The sequence below is a fragment of the Ranitomeya imitator genome, chromosome 1, assembly GCF_032444005.1.
Source record: "Ranitomeya imitator isolate aRanImi1 chromosome 1, aRanImi1.pri, whole genome shotgun sequence".
Classification (NCBI taxonomy): Eukaryota; Metazoa; Chordata; class Amphibia; order Anura; family Dendrobatidae; genus Ranitomeya; species Ranitomeya imitator.
The window spans coordinates 352727447-352747129 of record NC_091282.1 but is presented as its reverse complement, the minus strand read 5'-3'; the positions used below and the strand labels follow the sequence as shown (position 1 = coordinate 352747129).

The window sequence follows — 19683 nt, the reverse complement described above, 5'->3', positions numbered from 1 at the left end:
GCTGCCCAACTAATCCACGTGTCCCCTGGCTATTCCCAGGCCTCTCCCCTCTGTCAATCCCTTCACTGGCTCCCCATTACCCAGAGACTTCAGTACAAAAGCCTAACCATGACATACAAGGCCATCCACAACCTGTCTCCTCCATATATCTGTGACCTCGTCTCCCAATACTTTCCTGCACAACCTCAATCCTCACAAGATCTCATTCTCTACTCCCCTCTTATCTCCTCTTCTCACAATCGCATACAAGATTTCTCTTGCGCATCACCCCTACTCTGGAACTCTCTACCACAACATATCAGACTCTCGCCTACCATGGAAACCTTCAAAAAGAACCTGAAGACCCACCTCTTCCGGCAAGCCTACAACCTGCAGTAACCACTGATCCACCAAACCACTGCACGACCAGCTCTATCCTCACCTACTGTATCCTCACCCGATCCACCAAACCACTGCACGACCAGCTCTATCCTCACCTACTGTATCCTCACCCATCCCTTGTAGATTGTGAGCCCTTGTGGGCAGGGTCCTCTCTCCTTCTGTACCAGCTGTGACTTGTTCAAGATTATTGTACTTGTTTTTATTATGTATACCCCTCCTCACATGTAAAGCGCCATGGAATAAATGGCGCTATAATAATAAATAATATAATAACATGTGAGGAGAAAGACAGCACACACAGCCGCAACATGTGAGGAGAAAGAGACAGCACACACAGCCGCAACGTGTGACAACAAAAGAGACAGCCGCAACGTGTGAGGAGAAAGACTGAGCACACACAGCCGCAACGTGTGAGGAGAAAGAGACAGCACACACAGCCGCAACGTGTGAGAAAGAGACAGCACACACAGCCGCAACGTGTGAGGAGAAAGAGACAGCACACACAGCCGCAACGTGTGAGGAGAAGGAGACAGCACACACAGCCACAACGTGTGGAGAAAGAGACAGCACACACAGCCGCAACGTGTGACAAAAAAGAGACAGCCGCAATGTGTGAGGAGAAAGACTGAGCACGTGTGAGGAGAAAGAGACAGCACACAGCCGCAACGTGTGGAGAAAGAGACAGCACACACAGCCGCAACGTGTTATAAAGACAGCATACACAACCGCAAGTCCGCAACGTGTGAGGAGAGAGACAGCTCACACAGCCGCAACGTGTGAAGAGACAGCACACACAACAGTAACGTGTGAGAAAGAAACAGCACACACAGGTGCAAAGTGTGAGAAGAAAGAGGCAGCACACACAGCCGCAACTTGTGAGATAGAGACAGCACACACAGCTGCAATGTGAGGAGAGACAGCACACACAGCCGCAACGTGTGAGGAGACACAGCACAGCTATAACGTAAGAAGAGACAGCACAGCTATAATGTGTGAGGAAAGAGACAGCACAGCCATAACGTGTGAGGAAAGAGACAGCACAGCCATAACGTGTGAAGAAAGAGACAGCACAGCTATAATGTGTGAGGAAAGAGACCGCACAGCTATAATGTGTGAGGAAAGAGACAGCACAGCCATAATGTGTGAGGAAAGAGACAGCACAGCCATAATGTGTGAGGAAAGAGACAGCACAGCCATAATGTGTGAGGAAAGAGACAGCACAGCCATAATGTGTGAGGAAAGAGACCGCACAGCTATAATGTGTGAGGAAAGAGACCGCACAGCCATAATGTGTGAGGAAAGAGACAGCACAGCTATAATGTGTGAGGAAAGAGACCGCACAGCTATAATGTGTGAGGAAAGAGACAGCATAGCTATAATGTGTGAGGAAAGAGACAGCACAGCTATAATGTGTGAGGAAAGAGACCGCACAGCTATAATGTGTGAGGAAAGAGACAGCACAGCTATAATGTGTGAGGAAAGAGACCGCACAGCTATAATGTGTGAGGAAAGAGACAGCATAGCTATAATGTGTGAGGAAAGAGACAGCACAGCTATAATGTGTGAGGAAAGAGACAGCATAGCTATAATGTGTGAGGAAAGAGACAGCACAGCTGTGTGTGGGAACAAGCTGGCATTTAGATGCAGGAATGATGAGAGACAGCACTGAGTGAAGGTAATATAGAAGCAAGGAGAACAAATCACAGAGGCAGAGGGGCGGTGAGGCAGAAGAGGGGGGCGCTGTGCTCACCCCCTAACAGGTCCCCCAGTGTGAGCAGAGAGACAGACAGAGGAAGGCAGGAGATGCTTCGAGGAGACGCCAGCGAGACTGCTGCATGAGACTGTCACCAGGAGAGCGCACTGCAGACCCCGGCACAGAGGCTCCCGCATAGATATGTGACTGCACATCCGCAGCAAGACATGGTGAGGGTGGCACTGCCCTTCGCGCCACTGTCTCACTCCTACAGTCCCGTGTCTGTCTCTTTCCTCCGATTCTCTGCTTTCTATTTCTTTGTTTCTGTCTTGTTCCACCTCCTAAAATCTGGTTTCAATTTCCACATATCTGGGTCTCGACTCCTTGTACTTCCTATGGGGAATACTGACTTTCCGTCTAGCGGGGCTGTCTGAGGTGAGGGAGTTGTTAGTTTAGGTCAGTAGTACACGGAGGTCTGCTCATCTGTCTCCCTGCCCTCAGATAACGATTGGCCTCCTTATCGCTGCTGGCGTCTCCGTATTCCCCTGCAGCCTCTATTACCGCTGTCCTCGTCCTCCCTCATCCTCCGTCCCCCTCACATTACTCCTCATTGCTCCTCACATTACTCCTCATTGCTCCTCACATTGCTCCTCACATTGCTCCTCACATTACTCCTCATTGCTCCTCACATTACTCCTCATTGCTCCTCACATTGCTCCTCACATTGCTCCTCACATTACTCCTCATTGCTCCTCACATTACTCCTCAGCCCTCTCTCATCCCAGCTCTCTGCAGGAAGAAATGAGCTCACACATTTAATGATTTGCAGCTGGTGTTATGGCTGAGAAAGGACACACACAGACATGTATGGAGGGCTCACTACTCACCTTACTTTCCCGTGTGTGGCGTAGACACACTACTTTCCCGTGTGTAGCGTAGACACCCTACTTTAAGATGTGTAGTGTAGACACCCTACTTTCTCGTGTGTGGCATAGACACCCTACTTTCCCGTGTGTAACGTAGACACCCTACTTTCCCGTGTGTAGCGTAGACACCCTACTATCCCGTGTGTGGCGTAGACACCCTACTTTCTCCGTGTATGGCGTAGACACCCTACTATCCCGTGTGTGGCGTAGACACCCTACTTTCTCGTGTGTGGCGTAGACACCCTACTTTCTCCGTGTATGGCGTAGACACCCTACTATCCCGTGTGTGGCGTAGACACCCTACTTTCTCGTGTGTGGCGTAGACACCCTACTTTCTCGTGTGTGGCGTAGACACCATACTTTAAGATGTGTAGTTACATACTTTCCAATCTATTGATTAGACAATACTTTCCCACGTGTGGCATAGACACCCTACTTTAAGATGTGTAGTGTAGACAACCTACTATCCCGTGTGTGGCGTAGACACCCTACTTTCTCGTGTGTGGCATAGACACCCTACTTTCTCGTGTATGGCGTAGACACCCTACTTTCTCGTGTGTGGTGTAGACACCCTACTATCCCGTGTGTGGCGTAGACACCCTACTTTCTCCGTGTATGGCGTAGACACCCTACTATCCCGTGTGTGGCGTAGACACCCTACTTTCTCGTGTGTGGCGTAGACACCCTACTTTCTCGTGTGTGGCGTAGACACCCTACTTTCTCGTGTGTGGCGTAGACACCATACTTTAAGATGTGTAGCTACATACTTTCCAATCTATTGATTAGACAATACTTTCTCATGAATTGATAGGACACACTACTTTCCTATGCATAGATATGCAATACTCCACCTCTGCAGCCAGTATTCACACAGTGCAGGCGCTATCTGCAATTCTGGGTGCGATTTGATCTTCTAACCAAAATGTTTTGGAAGCCGAAAAATTGCTTATTAACTTTCCATTATATTTGTCCACAGTAGGTTTTATCTATGAGCACTAAAATTGTATTATGTAACCACTGCAAGGCTGCTTGAAGTAATTAGTCAACATGCAGTTCTATGTTATTCCTGCATCTGTGCTTTGGACTGATAATAATTTACAGGGCTGTGTATGCAGTTAATGGAGCTGATGACAAACTGACCATTCATATTGATTAGTGATAGGAGCTTGCTGAAAAGAAGTGGTTTAGGCTACGTTCACATTTGCGTTGTTGTGTGCTGCGTCGGCGACGCAACACACAACGCACACAAAAACGCATGCAAAACGCTGCGTTTTGTGACGCATGCGTTCATTTTTATAGCGCACAAAAAATGCAACAAGCAGCGTCCTCTGCGCCCTGACGCTTGCGCCCAAAAAACGCATGCGTCAGAAAACGCAACAAAACGCATGTCCGTGCGCCTCCCATGTTAAATATAGGGGCGCATGGCGCAACCGCGGCGACGCACCACAAATGTGAACGTAGCCTTACAGACACCTCTGGCAGCCGCTTATCTCAGTAGCAAAATGTTTAAAACAATGCCCTATCCTTCCAGTATCTGACTTTCAGATTAGGCCCCATTCAGATGTCCATTTTTTTTCATGCAAGAAAAAATAGACTGTTTTTTATCAGTTTACTGGATCAAATTTTCTTGCAATTTTTATCCATGTGTCTGTTTTTACCTTAAGTGTGGTATCCGATTTTATTGTATGCAGTTCTACGCATTAAACTGTGATAAACAGATAGCAGATGGATGACACACGGATGGCATAGGAGTGCTATCTTTTTCTTTACACAGACCCATTCACTTGAATGGGCGAGTTTAGCAAGCAGTTAGGATAAAAAATGGATAGGTCTCCATTCTTTTTGCAAAATATCAATCCATAAAAAAACAAAAAAGTCGGACATGTGAACAGCACCATAGACTTAAATGGAATGTGTTCTAAACATGGATTGGACATAGCCATGAAACAGACGTCTGAATGAGGCCTTAGTCATGAGTCTCCATGCATAATGGATTGCTGGCAGATCCTTACTTTGATCTATGTGATGTGTGTGGCCAGCTTCATGTATGGGCTGATGACTTTTATGTCAATCCTACGCAATTCAGACTTGCTATCATCTGTTCTGCTGATAGTTCTTTCCTACAGCTCTGCAGTTATTACTGGAACACGCCTGCAGCTATATAATAATACCTTTACTGTGATAAGTGATGCCTACTGATCTTGTTGAGTCTGTACGAGTCTACATTATAACAGAACTGTCTGAAGCTCCGTTGTTACTAGTGTTAGGAAATCCATTCATCCTCCCATTCTCTGTCACAATAAATAGGAACAGTGCTCAGAGATGGCAGTAAGAGGACATTGGGGGAAGTGTTTCTGTTCCTGTTTGCATCTCGGCTTCAGGAAAATGGCCGCCGCGATCTCCATCTGCGCACGCGCGGCATCCCGCGGCCATTTTCCTGAAGCCCCGTGCAGCAGAGCACTCCATCTGCGCACGCGCGGCCTCAGGAAGATGGCCGCCCCCACCGATGACAAGGGTAATAGCGCAGATCGCGTGCTTTTTCTTCACCTGCGCGCAGTGGATTCGGCACTTGGACATGCGCACACCACTACGCCACCAACGGAAAGCTGGGGAAGAAACAGCGATGTCACCACGCCCACCTGACCTGACCAGCCTGATTGACAGGCGAAAACGGCGACTTTGGTAATGTATTGCGCAGCATAGGTGGGGAATCAGGGTACACTACATACACTATTGTAACGCACAGCGCAGGCCCTATTTAACAGTATTTTTATCTCAATCTGAAAAAACGGGGTGACAGGTTCCCTTTAAAATGGAAGGGAGAATGAATTTATTAAATATCCACTTACCATGTACTGGTGGCTGTAGTCTCATACTATACTGAAAGGTTTATAAAAATCCTGTTTACACATTGTAGCACAGTGATGAAGATACTATGTACTCCGATATGTGTAAACATACCGTGTATGTGTTTTTTTTCCTTTTTTTAACAATAGCATATTTTATCCATGTGTCATCAGCGTAGAGATGGTACTGCATACCGTGGGATTCTATGAGCTGTCCCAGGCCGAAAGTGTAGATGTAGAAGAGTAGGGGTCCTAGAACAGAGCCTTGAGGAACACCGACTGACAAGGGGCGAAGTGAGGAGGTGGTGTGGGGGAGGGAGACACTGAATGTTCGGTCTGTCAGATATGACGAGATCCAGGAAAGGGCCAAGTCTGTGATGCCAAGAGATGAGAGGATTTGTAGCAGAAGGGAGTGGTCCACAGTGTCGAAGGCAGAAGACAGGTCCAGGAGAAGGAGGACAGAGTAGTGTCGCTTGCTCCTGGCAGTTAGTAGATCATTGGTGACTTTAGTTAGGGCAGTTTCAGTTGAGTGATGGGAACGGAAGCCAGATTGTAACCGATCAAAGAGGGAGCAGGAGGAGAGGTGGGAGGACAGTTCAAGATGGACGTGTTGCTCCAGCAATTTGGAGGCATAAGGGAGAAAAGATATCGGGCGACATATACGAAGGCTCATAATGTGTATGGTACATGGAGGCACAGTGGCATCTGTCAGCCATGGTTTTTTCACAGCTACAGTAAGTTCAAAACCTCTGTGACCGACTCTTCCAAAATATAAAGCTAAATTTTTTACTCCATGAAATGTCGGCTACCATAACAGAAAGCTGTGAGGTTTTGTTATACAAAAGATGGTCAATTGGACATTCCAGGGGTTTGGCTTTACCGTTAGAACAGAACAATGGAATTGAATAACATTGAGGTCTGCAGGGCCTGATTGCAGTTCTTGTCAAATCAGTTCTAAGGCTACGTTCACATTTGCGTTGTGCGCCGCTGCGTCGGCACAACGCAGCACAACGCATGTCCATGCGCCCCCCATGTTAAATATAGGGGCGCATGACGCAAAACGCTAATGTGAACGTAGCCTAAGAACTTTTCCTAGAATTCCTGTACTTGAAACATTGTCAAGTTTCGAAAAGACATTTACAAATTAGGGAGCTCAGAGTTAAAGAGGTTCTCCAAGAACGTAATGAAATGACTCCTGTCACACAATTCAACTAGCTGCCCATTTTATTCACAACCTATCCTGTGTCTCAACTGACATAGGAGTTGTATCGTAAGCACACATATCAGAGCTGCCAAAGAAAGGCTGTGACAGCAGTGGAAGTACATTTTCCTTTCAGTGACTAAACTTTGACCACTGAGGCTGGAGAAAAAATCATTTGTGGTCAGGCAGCTGAGGAGATTTATTTCTTTTGATGTGGAGATTTATTTCTTCTGATATCACAGCCTTTCTCCTCAGCTCACTGAGGTAAGATACTAGCCTTCTGTCAGTTCAGACAGAATTCAGGAGCTGTGTTTTTCAGACTGCAGCTTAATCTGACATGTAACTAGAACGGGCTGCCATTTTCATTATGTGATGGAGGTTATTTTATTACATTTTTGGACAACCGCTTTAAAGAGAACCCGTCAAGTGGCCAGTTTTTGCTCTTTTTACTTTTTCTGCTTCCCAGTTTTTTTTTTCTTAAATCTGCAATACAGTTCGAGAGATGTGATTATTTTTATTTAGTGCTCCCAATATGCTAAATTTGATAGTCTTTACAAGGGGGCAATGCTTACAGCAGGGGTGCAGAACCTTTTTTTCAGTCAAGGGTCATTTGAAAAAAGCTTTCAGGGGCCGTATAAATTATTAACTTAAACATTAACCAATTATATTTATACAAACATTTAAATAACTTTCAGCTGCCCCCCCACACACAGTATAGTGCAGCCCCCCCACACAGTATAGTGCAGCTCCCCCCACACACAGTATAGTGCAGCTCCCCAATATAAATTATAGTTAAGCTCCCCCAACACAGAGTACAGTACAGCCCCCTAACACACAGTACAGTGCAGCTCTCCAACACGCAGTATAGTGCAGACGCAGTTTCCCCAATACACAGTATAGTGCACCTCCCCCACACACACAGTATAGTGCAGCTCCCCAACACACAGTATAGTTCAGGCGCAGCTCCCCCAATACACAGTATAGTGCAGCACCCCACCACACACAGTACAGTGCAGCTCCCCAACACACAGTATAGTGCAGTCACAGCTTCCCCAATACACAGTATAGTGCAGCTCCCCAACACACAGTATAGTGCAGCTCCTCCCCAACACACAGTATAGTGCAGCTCCTCCCCAACACACAGTATAGTGCAGCTCCCTCCCAACACACAGTATAGTAAGTATAGTGCAGATGCAGCTCCCCCCATTACACAGTATATTGCTGACACACACAACATAGTGCAGCCCCTACGCTCACACTCAATAATGCATACACATACACAATACTCACCCCTCCTCCTTCTTCGCCGCGCTGCTCCAGGTTCTGCTCCAGACTCATCGGCTCCACTGCTGGTACAGCGTGGCACACGATGAAGTGACGTCATTGCGCGCCCTATGAGTCACAAGCTGAGGGGGAGTGATGAGAGAGGAAGTGTAACACTGCTTTCAACTGTATCGGCGACTATGATGCCGATAAGTTGAATGAGCAATGGGGGTGGCGCCGGGCCACATAGCGGCCATCCACGCGCACCTCTGAAGAATTAAAGGGTCCTGGGCCAAAAAATGGGCTAAGTGGTTGCGGGCCGCACCAGATAATATCGCGGGCCTTATACGGCCCACGGGCTGGACGTTCCCCACCCCTGGCTTATAGGGTAATTATGCAGAGCAGCTTAAAGATACAGACCCAGAGAATCCTTGAAGTAACTTTAGTAGGACCAAAGGACCGATAAGGCTAGGTTCACATTGCGTTAGTGCTATCTGTTTAGCGGATATGCTAACGGATTGCGCTAACGCAATGTCCAAAAAGGGATTGCGTTTGGCAATCCCGCTAGCGCAGATGCCCGATCTGCGCTAGCGAAGAACGGACCCTGAACGCTGCAAGCAGCGTTCGAGGTCCGTCCGAAAATAACGGCACATCGCTGACGCATGCCAAAAATGGCATGCGTTAGCGATGCGTTAGCGATCCGTTAGCACATTGCAGTCAATGGGTGCGCTAACGGATCCGTTACATAGCGTTAATTGCAACAATTTCGCCATGTAACGGATTCCGTTAGCGGACACCCACTAACGCAATGTGAACCTAGCCTAAGGAATAGCAGTGTTTTGAACTCAGCACATTTACACTGTATCTAACACGCTGCTTTCTACATTAGAAGCACAGTAGGTGGGTTTTATAGAAAGCCCATGCCCACTGTGCTTCTATTTAACACTGCATAAACTCACCCATGGTGCCGATTTACGAGCCGCAGCATGTTAATCATCTAGGCTAGCCATTCATTAGGTTCACTGAACACATGCGGATTTAACTGCGTGATTATAACGCAGCGCTTTGGATGCAGCAAAAATACGCTGCTTCCAAAACATTGCTATTTCCTGATCATGGGCACATAGCTTAAGAATTAGCCCTAAGTCTAATGTCCCATATCTCTGCAGCCGTGCAACCATGTTTTTATCTGAAACACTGCAGTGTTTCAGAGTTAGGCCGGGATCGCACTAAACGTATGGAAAATCTGTCCGAGTGTCCCTGCTGAGAGTCACACAAGTGTTCTCCATATGGTCATCCGTGTGTAATTTGTTTGCAATGTGATGATGCGATTTTCTCACGCCTATGTAATCCGTATGGCATCCATATGACATGCGCATGGCTTTACATTTCTCACTGCTTTTCCTCATTGAATTTAATGGCTCAATGGGCTTAAATGGGAAAAATGTGTGCGTATTTCTCGCAAGTCACACGGATGGTCCGTGTGGTGTCCCGAGCTTTTCTCACACCCATAGACTTGCATTGGCGAGACTAGGGCGATATATGCGTAAAATCGTAGCATGCTGCGATTTAACGCGCACGCTGAATACGCCCGAGAAAAAAAACGGTGATGTGAGCTGCCCCATAGATTAACAGTGGTCCGAGTGCTATGCGATGTTTTCTTGCGTAGCACTCATCCATATTCTATGCTGTTGTGACCCCAGCTTTAAACATATGTGACTGAAATCAGTCAGCCAGTGTCGACTGTAGTATTTGCTGCCTGTGTATTAGGCAGCATGTATCATCAGCTGTCAGGTTCTCTTTAAGAAGGAAAATACTTCATAAATACTACGTTTGTGTTCCCTCTTTTATTCCTCAGTTACATATATATACCGTATAAGCTTATGCAATGTCTAGTGGGGACTTGTATTCACAATGTAGAAAGCAAAGATTGGTGAGAGATCCGTGTCTGCCTCCTGTCTATTTTGGCTTGCAATATTTTTGTTTTTTAAGTTCACTTAAGTTCTGTTCAGTAGTTTGCTAAAATTTGGACAAAAGCTAGATTTTTTTTGGAAAGAGATATAACAGGAAGCAGCTGGGCCAGCAGGGAGGGATTGAGACACCAATGTAACAGCAGGCTGAGCATATGATCCTTATACAACTTTGTCTAAATATACAAAAGCCAGTTACCAAGGCCTCACACACAAGTCTTTCTGCACATGCAATATCCAGTTACACAGTATACTGGGGTTTCTGCATAAACTAAACTCAATCACAAGACCTCATTGTTATACCACTCTGCGTATGCAGCTTAATATCATTAGCACAGGCATAGGTTTACATGGCTTCTTAAAGGGACACTGTCACCTGAATTTGGAGGGAACAATCTTCAGCCATGGAGGCGGGGTTTTGGGGTTTTTGATTCACCCTTTCCTTACCCGCTGGCTGCATGCTGGCTGCAATATTGGATTGAAGTTAATTCTCTGTCCTCCGTAGTACATGCAGCAATCTTGCCTTGCGCAGGCGTGTACTATGCAGGACAGAGAATGAACTTCAATCCAATATTGCAGCCAGCATGCAGCCAGCGGGTAAGGAAAGGGTGAATCAAACACCCAAAAACCCCGCCTCCATGGCTGAAGATTGTTCCCTCCAAATTCAGGTGACAGTGTCCCTTTAAAAGCATGCCAAGGTTTGTTTCGCAGTTTTTTAGGGTTTGCTCACATTGGTGTAAAAATTGGACGAGTGCAATGCTAGAAAAAATTTTTGCATTGCATGCTGACCAATTTTATTAAATTAGCAAGTGCTGATCTGCAAGTTTTTCCTCATCTGTAATTTGGCTGAGGAAAAAAATTGGCACATGCAGCGAGTGGCCGCGTATATCGGATGAGACTCGCCAATGCAAGACAAAGAGTGTGAGAAAAAAACGGACTGATTTTTACGCATACACCTCAAAGGAACCAAGAAACTGCATCAGCTAAGCACAGATTCACAGCCAGAAGCCTGAGAATAGATAGATAGATAGATAGATAGATACCAAAAAAGAAAAGGAACAGCACAGAGATACTTATCTTCAGGTGCAGAGCCCCAAGACGATCTGTCCAGCGATCATCCACATTTATAAATATCCAAAAATGAGGCAGCACTCCATAGCAAATGTCAAAAAACGTGCAGGGTTTAATTTACCCACATATTGTGGCGACGTTTCAGCTCGCAATGAGCTTTTCTCAAGCCTCATCAACCGCATTCTTCCCTACGCGTTTTGTTTTATGGACTCATCAGGGGAAACCGATATGACGTCCCTCCACCTCCGTGGGGGTTTAAGAATGCGGTTGATGTTTTGGGGTTAATTCACACGCCTGACAGCTTGGATGGGTATATGTGTGGTCAAAACTGTGGACCCCCCCCTCCCAGATGCTGCGGATGTGAATAGATCTTGCCGTTACAAGGCAACTAGAGGTGAGATCGTTCCAATTTTTCTTTATGTACTGTGTATGGCTCTGCATTAACTACAAAGACAGGATACATGCACCTTCACCGCACTTTCATGGTTTTTTATATGCGGTGAGAGACACTACTTGTACATGTTACATGCTCCTTCTTGGGAGATTTTTCCCTTTCAAGACTGACACTGAGGCGTCCATGTGGACAGTCTGAGGGATCCTACTATCCGCAGATTCCATGTATATGGGAATCTATTCTGTGAGTCCTTTGTTTGTTTACCTATATGTGGTTGATTATACCGATTTTAGCCTTATATATTAAAAGTTAATTTTTATTATTAGTCACACCCTGCTTTGATACAAAGAAGGAATGAATAATCTTTTTTTTTCTTTCCCCTTAAAAATAAAGTTTGTGCATCCCCTCCCGCCTCCCATCCCCTGTGCGTTCCCCCCCCCCCGCTTGCCAGTAAATACTCACCGACACCCAGCTCCAGCGATGTCTCCTCTCAGCGGCTGCAGCAGGCCCTGTGTGAGCGGTCACGTGGTCCCGCTCATTACAGTGAGGAATATGCACATATTCCTCACTGTAATGAGCGGGACCACGTGACCGCTCACACAGCACAGGCTGCCGGCGCTGAGAGGAGACATCGCTGGAGCTGGGTGTCGGTGAGTATTTCCTGGCAAGGGGGGGGGGGGGGGGTTTGGGGCGCACAGGGGATTGGAGGCGGGAGGGGACGCACAAACTTTATTTTTAAGGGGAAAGGAAAGGATCATTCATTCCTTCTTTCCAGCGAACGCTGCTGGGAAGAAGGGATGAATTCCGGCTTCAGCACCACACGCCGGGGGGGGGGGGGGGCGACAGCGCTTAGAGTAGCGCTGTCTCCTGCACGGCACACAGACTGCACATGGACAGCATCCATTGACTTTAATGGGTCCGTGTGATCCGTGCGCTCCCAAGAACACTGACATGTCTCCGTGTTTTCCAAACGGACACACGGTCCGTGAAAACACGCTGACATGTGCAGAGACACATTGATTTTAATGTGTCTACGTGAGTCAGTGTCTCCGGTGCGTGAGGAAACTGTCACCTCACGTACCGGAGCCACTGACGTGTGAAACCGGCCTAAAAGACTTTAGAGACTCAGAACGACTCTCCATGGGCTTTTATCAAGGAAATCTGGGAACGTCGAAGAAATCGCTGTTGTACATCCGACTGAACGAGGGACAGTGTCTTATTTTTTCCCCTCTTTTTATGTTTTTCATATCTCCATTTGTGGACTACGCCGGATTTGGTGGACTACGTCAGACCTGCATGGGGTATTTTTTTTTTTTTAATAAATTGGTGAACCAGACAAAGTCGGGGAGAGTTTATTTAAATAAACTATTTTTTTCGTCTATGAGGTTTTTTTTTGGGGTGGGGGTGGGGGGGTGGGAGAGAATAAATAGCTAGAATCAGGGTCTCTGTTTCTACCTCATGCTGCTTTCAGGTTAAATAGCAAAAAAATGCTAATGTGATGTTTTGTATAAAGTATTGTACATTTGTTCTCTAGGAACCAAACATTTTTGGAGTATCAGACATGTAGTAAAGGGTATATATTTACATATTTTTACATATACTCTTCAATAGCCAGCCATCTCAAAAAAAGAGCATCATATTGTCATATGTTTGGCATAAGGCTAGGTTCCCATTGCGTTAATGGGTTAACGCTAACAGACAGCGTTGAACGGCGAAAATGTCGCAATTAACGCCGTGCAACGGGTCCGTTAGCGCACCCATTAACAGCAATGTTATTTCTGCCTGTAGCGCATCGCTAGCGATGTGCCGTTCTTTTGTGACGGACCTCGGACGCTGCTTGCAGCGTCCGAGGTCCGTCCCTCGCTACCGCAGATCGGGGATCTGCGCTAGCGGGGACGGCGAACGCGGCCACAAAATAAACATTGCGTTAGCGCAATCCGCTAGCGCTATGCGCTTAACGGATTGCCCTAACGCAATGGGAACCTAGTCTTAGTCCAGTCTTGGTTCTCTTAGGCCGGCGTCACACTAGCGAGTTTTACAGTCGTATGAGCGCATAAAATACGTCCGTAAAATACGCATTACACACGGCCCAATGAATCTCTATGGCCCAGCTCCTATCTGCCGTATTTTACTGATCCGTATTATACGGTCTTCTACGGCCATAGAAAATCGCAGCATGCTGCATTTGTCAGCGTAATGCGCAAAAAAAATCGCCAATGAAAGTCTATTGGGGCGAGAAAAATACGGATTACACACGGACCATGCGTGTGACTTGCGAGAAATACGCAGCGATGTTAGAGGGAAAAGCTGGCAATTCAGTGCGGTGTACAGTAAAATCACACTGACAGGTTAGAATAGAATAGGTAGAATAAATGTGTACACATGTGTCATTGAGACATATATATATATTAATATTTTATACAGCGCTAGATAGCAGAAAAGCCGGTAATTCAATTTCCAGCTTTTCCTATCTCCTTCTCAAACCCGACATGATATGAGACATGGTTTACATACAGTAAACCATCTCATATCGCCTTTTTTTTTGCATATTCCACACTACTAATGTTAGTAGTGTGTATGTGCAAAATTTCGGCGTTCTAGCTATTAAATTAAAGGGAAAAAATTGGCGTCGCCTCCCGCGCAATTTTCTCCGCCAGAGTGGTAAAGCCAGTGACTGAGGGCAGATATTAATAGCCTGGAGAGGGTCCATGGTTATTGGCCCCCCCTGGCTAAAAACATCTGCCCCCAGCCACCTTAGAAAAGGCACATCTGGAAGATGCGCCTATTCTGGCACTTGGCCACTCTCTTCCCACTCCAGTATAGCACTCCAGTGTAGCGGTGGGATATGGGGTAATGAAGGGTTAATGTCATCTTGCTATTGTAAGGTGACATTAAGCCAGATTAATAATGGAGAGGCGTCAATTATGAGGAATATGTAATAAAAGAAGGGCTATGAGATGGTTTACTGTATGTAAACCATGCCTCATATCATGTCGGGTTTTGTAAGGAGATAGCAAAAGCCTGCAATTGAATTACCGGCTTTTCCGCTATCTAGCGCTGTATGAAATATTAATATATATATATCAAGCCGGCGGGAAAATCTCGCAGTATGGATGCCATATGGATTACATATGGAGGATGCCATGCGCAAAATACGCTGACACACCCTGCCTACAGATGACATACGGATCACTATTTTGGGAATGTTTCTTTGTATTATGAGCATATTACGGCCGTAAAATACGGACCGTATTGTCTTACGCCGAGTGTGACGCCGGCCTTAGGGTTTGTGCATACGATCAGGAATCAGGATCACATCTCCACAAGCTAAATAGACATGCTACGTTCTGGAGAGACACGCTGCATATTTGTCTCCGTGGGTAATTCGCGTTCTTCTCTGGACGCATAGTGGGCATGGGATTTCTTGAAATCCCTTCCACTAAGCCATAACAGCTGGACGCTGCGGGTTGGATGCTGAACAAGTATGCAACATCCAACCCACAGCGTTTACTGATCGTCTGCACATACCCTTATAGTATTCATAATCTATTTTCATTCAAATAAAATAAATCTCTATCAAGGATCAACAAGAAGGATAGATGTGTAAGCAGGTGCGGGAATGCAGTAACGCAGGGATTGCAGAACCGGGCTGTATAACAAGGTTGGTTAATTGGCTAACAAAGTAAAGGGTAACAATGGTCTCCTCGCAAGGAGCTAATAACATTAACCAATGGATAGTAAAGGTACCTTCACACTGAGCAACTTTACAACGAGAACGAAAACGATCCGTGACGTTGCAGCGTCCTGGATAGCGATCTCGTTGTGTTTGACACGCATCAGCGATCAGGATCCTGCTGTGACATCGCTGGTCGGAGCTGAAAGTCCAGAACTTTATTTGGTCGTCAGGTCGGCTTGATTCGTCATGTTTGACAGCAAAAGCAATGATGCCTGCAATGTTTTTTCACAGAGCTAACAACCAGCGAGAACGATAAGTACGTCACTGGATCGCTCCTGCATTCTGGAGTTGCTGTGTTTGACATCTCTACAGGGACCTAACAGCGACGCTCCAGCGATCTAGTTTAGGTCGGATCGTTGTCTATATCGCTGGAGCGTCGCTAAATGTGACGGTACCTTAACAAGGGAAGTAAACAAAGGGTTAACACGACAGTCTGATATGTAAATGGCACTTATAGTGGTCTTCTCTGGTCCTCATTCGAATACAGTCTGATAGGGATTGTAGTACCGGCAACGGCTAGCGTGGTGTCCTTAGATGGATCCAGCAAATCACGGTCCAGCTTCTGGCGGCATCGGGCGGTCACCGGTTTTACAGGTTAAGCCCCTAGTCCATAAATCTGTGCAGCCAAAGTAAGGAGTGCAGCTTGAGTCTCTGTCCAAAACGTGTGCTGCTGCTCGTCTATCGCTAAAGGGGGACGCACCTTGGGACCCTGCACCTGGCATCCTCCTCATGAGCACAGCCCTCTGCCTAGCCAGGCGCGCTGCACTCTGCACACTCACTGTCCCCCTGGAGCGCTCGCCTAATCTCTGCCACGGCTTGTCTCCTCGCTGTCTGTCACCCTGCGGAGCACACCACACGCCTGCTTCTGCTCGCACTGCCGGCCGGAAACTAACTGTCGCTTCGTGTGCTTTTAGCTCTGTTTCCGGCTTAAACACACACCCTCTTCTCGGGTCATGGTCCCCTATTCCTTCCCTCTGGCAACATAGGATGAAGCCTCGAGAGTTCCGGACCCTGCTCAATGCAGGTACCCGTAACCCGGTCTTCCTTCATACAGACGCTGAAATAATAATTGTGTAATGTTATTATTCAGACATAGTCAGGGGCATAATGCTTGCGGTCGCAGAGGTCGTGATATGGCCTGTGGTGGTAGGCCGATCGAAGCCAGCGCAAACCAGCGTAGAGCACCCACGTGTTTGTGCGCTACAATAAATGCTGATGGCCAATCAGAGGCCAACAGTTTATGTTGGCGTGCAAGTGACTGGGAGCCAATGGCAGTGATGGCATGTGCTGTCCGTCGCTTGCATGCTGAAGTCAGCTGCCTGCTTTAGGAGAGGACAAGGGAGCGGATGGGAGGTGAGCAGAATCGTTTATTTTTTTTTCTATGCAGTAAAGTACCGTACAGCGTTAACAAAACCTCAAAAAAGGGGGAGGGGGAGAAAATAGAAATACACATGTAGATAGTATGACTGTATAAAAAAAATCATAAGGATAAAAGGGTAAGTCCCCTACTATCGCCACATGTGTATTTTGGATCAATTATGGACTCATTGGTGAACATAGTCCCGTGCCCATATACCCATCATACATATCCTCCATCCCATAGTCCCATGCTCATATACCCATCACACATCCTCCATCCCATAGTCCAGTGCCCATATTCCCATCATACATAACCTCCATCCCATTATCCCGTGCCCATATACCCATCATACACATCCTCCATCCCATAGTTACGTGCCCATATACCCATGATGACATCATCTTCGCCATGAAACCATTCTGACATCATCACCATTGCAACCTATTTTGAAATCATCGTCGCTATGGCAACCATGATATAACTGTCACCATTGCAACTTATTATATCATCGTTGCCATGGCAACCATTATGACATCATTATGACATAACGTCACCATTACAACCTATTATGACATAATCGACGCCATGGCATCCATGACATAACCGTCACCATTGCATCCTATTATGACATCATCGTTACCATGGCAACAATTATGACATCATCTATATATATAATTGTCTAAGGCTTTTTCCGTCTGTCTGTCTTTCTGTCTGTCTGTCTTTCTGTCTGTCTGTCCTGGAAATCCCGCCTTTCTGATTGGTCGAGGCCGCCAGGCCTCGACCAATCAGCGACGGGCACAGCGACGATGATGTCATAAAGGACGTAGACATCCCGCGTGTGATTGGTCGAGGCCGCCAGGCCTCGACCAATCAGCAACGGGCACAGTATCGACGTAGATGTCATAATGGTTGCCATGGTGACGATGATGTCATAAAGGTTGCCTCGACCAATCAGCGACGGGCACAGTCTGCCGCGAATTCTGGAATCATCATTGTCCATATACTACGGGGACATGCATATTCTAGAATACCCGATGCGTTAGAATCGGGCCACAATCTAGTCTATATATATAATTGTCTAAGGGTTTTTCCGTCTGTCTGTCTGTCTGTCCTGGAAATCCCGCCTCTCTGATTGGTCGAGGCCGCCAGGCCTCGACCAATCAGCGACGGGCACAGCATCGACGTAGAAATCCCGCGCCTCTGATTGGTCGAGGCCGCCAGGCCTCGACCAATCAGCGACGGGCACAGCGACGATGATGTCATAAAGGACGTAGACATCCCGCGTCTTTGATTGGTCGAGGCCGCCAGGCCTCGACCAATCAGGGACGGGCACAGCGACGATGATGTCATAAAGAACGTAGACATCCCACGTTTCTGATTCAGCGACGGGCACAGTATCGACGTAGATGTCATAATGGTTGCCGTGGCGACGATGATGCCATAAAGGTTGCCTCGACCAATCAGCGACGGGCACAGTCTGCCGCGAATTCTGGAATCATCATTGTCCATATACTACGGGGACATGCATATTCTAGAATACCGATGCGTTAGAATCGGGCCACAATCTAGTTATGACATAACCGTCACCATTACAACCTATTATGACATCATCGTCACCATGGCAACCATTATGACATCAACATTGCAACCTTTTATGACATCATCGTCGCCATGGCAACCATTATGACATCATCATCGCCATGGCAACCTTTATGATATCATCGTCGCCATGGCAACCATTATGAGACATAGACACTCGTTTTTTATATATAGATGAGATTCACTTTTTTTGTTGAAGAACTGAAATAAATTAACTTGTTAATGATTTTCTAATTTTGTGAGAAGCACCTGTACATACAAGAAAAGAAGAAAAAAACAAGATTGCAAGTCCAAAGTGAATGAATAAAATATACAACTTTATTAGTTAATACGATAAAAATGTGGGGGTGGGGAAATGGCAAGTAGTGCAGCGGACGCAATTCGACGTGACACATAGAAAAATTATATACATATGAAAGATGAATCAAGAATAAGAAACATGGTTAATGAATAACATTAATAAAAGGAATGTGTGGAGACTAGTAGAATGGAATAAAATAGTTGCATAGATTGGAATTAGAGTAATCAATTTAATAAAATGCAAAAAGCGCTATAATCTGGATCAATTGTAATAACATCCACAGATCCAAGTATATTGACCATGGAATTATATCAATATATGCAGGTAATGTGGAAAACAGGACATATCTATAAGCAGCATGAATGGCTGATTAAAGGGAATCTGTCACCCCCATGTTTTGCCTATAAGCTAAGGCCACCGCCATCTGGGGCTTATCTACAGCATTCTATAATGTTGTAGATAAGCCCCCAATGTATCCTGAAAGATAAGAAAAACAAGTTAGATTATACTCACCCAGGTGCGGTATGGTCGGATGGGCTTCGCGGACCGGGTCCGGCGCCTCCCATCTTCATATGATGACGTTCTCTGCTTCCTGTCGCAGTTCCTGCGCAGGCGTACTTTATCTGCCCTGTTGAGGGAAGAGCAAAGTACTGCAGTGCGCAGGCGTCTGGCCTCTCTGACTTTTCCCGGCATCTGATGGCGGTGGCCTTAGCTTATAGGCCAAAAATGGGGTGACAGATTCCCTTTAAGGTGCATGTGCATATAGGTCCTGAGACACAGAGAGGTCACTATAGAGTGGTAAATGTAAGGTATATTGGAGGTTGCCAGCAGGCTCTACAAATAATATAGTAGGACCATATAGTAGACTGTACCTTTATGGCAGTGGATGAGTAGTGAGTGTGGCAAAGAAGCATTCTCCCCAACGTGCGTTTTGACATCTCC

At 46.4% G+C, this 19683-nt stretch overlaps 1 protein-coding gene across 2 annotated transcripts in view; it reads left to right on the top strand.

The window, feature by feature from the left end:
• Positions 1-2148: 2148 nt before the first annotated feature.
• Positions 2149-19683, top strand: part of ARHGEF40 (Rho guanine nucleotide exchange factor 40) — a 165499-nt gene continuing 147964 nt past the window's right edge. The window contains exon 1 of one of the 2 annotated variants that reach the window (XM_069760341.1): positions 2149-2304. In XM_069760341.1, the coding sequence (XP_069616442.1) occupies positions 2302-2304 (3 nt within the window). In that variant the 5' untranslated portion in view covers positions 2149-2301. The remainder of the gene's footprint in view (positions 2305-19683) is intronic. The other variant, XM_069760350.1, reaches the window with a different exon arrangement.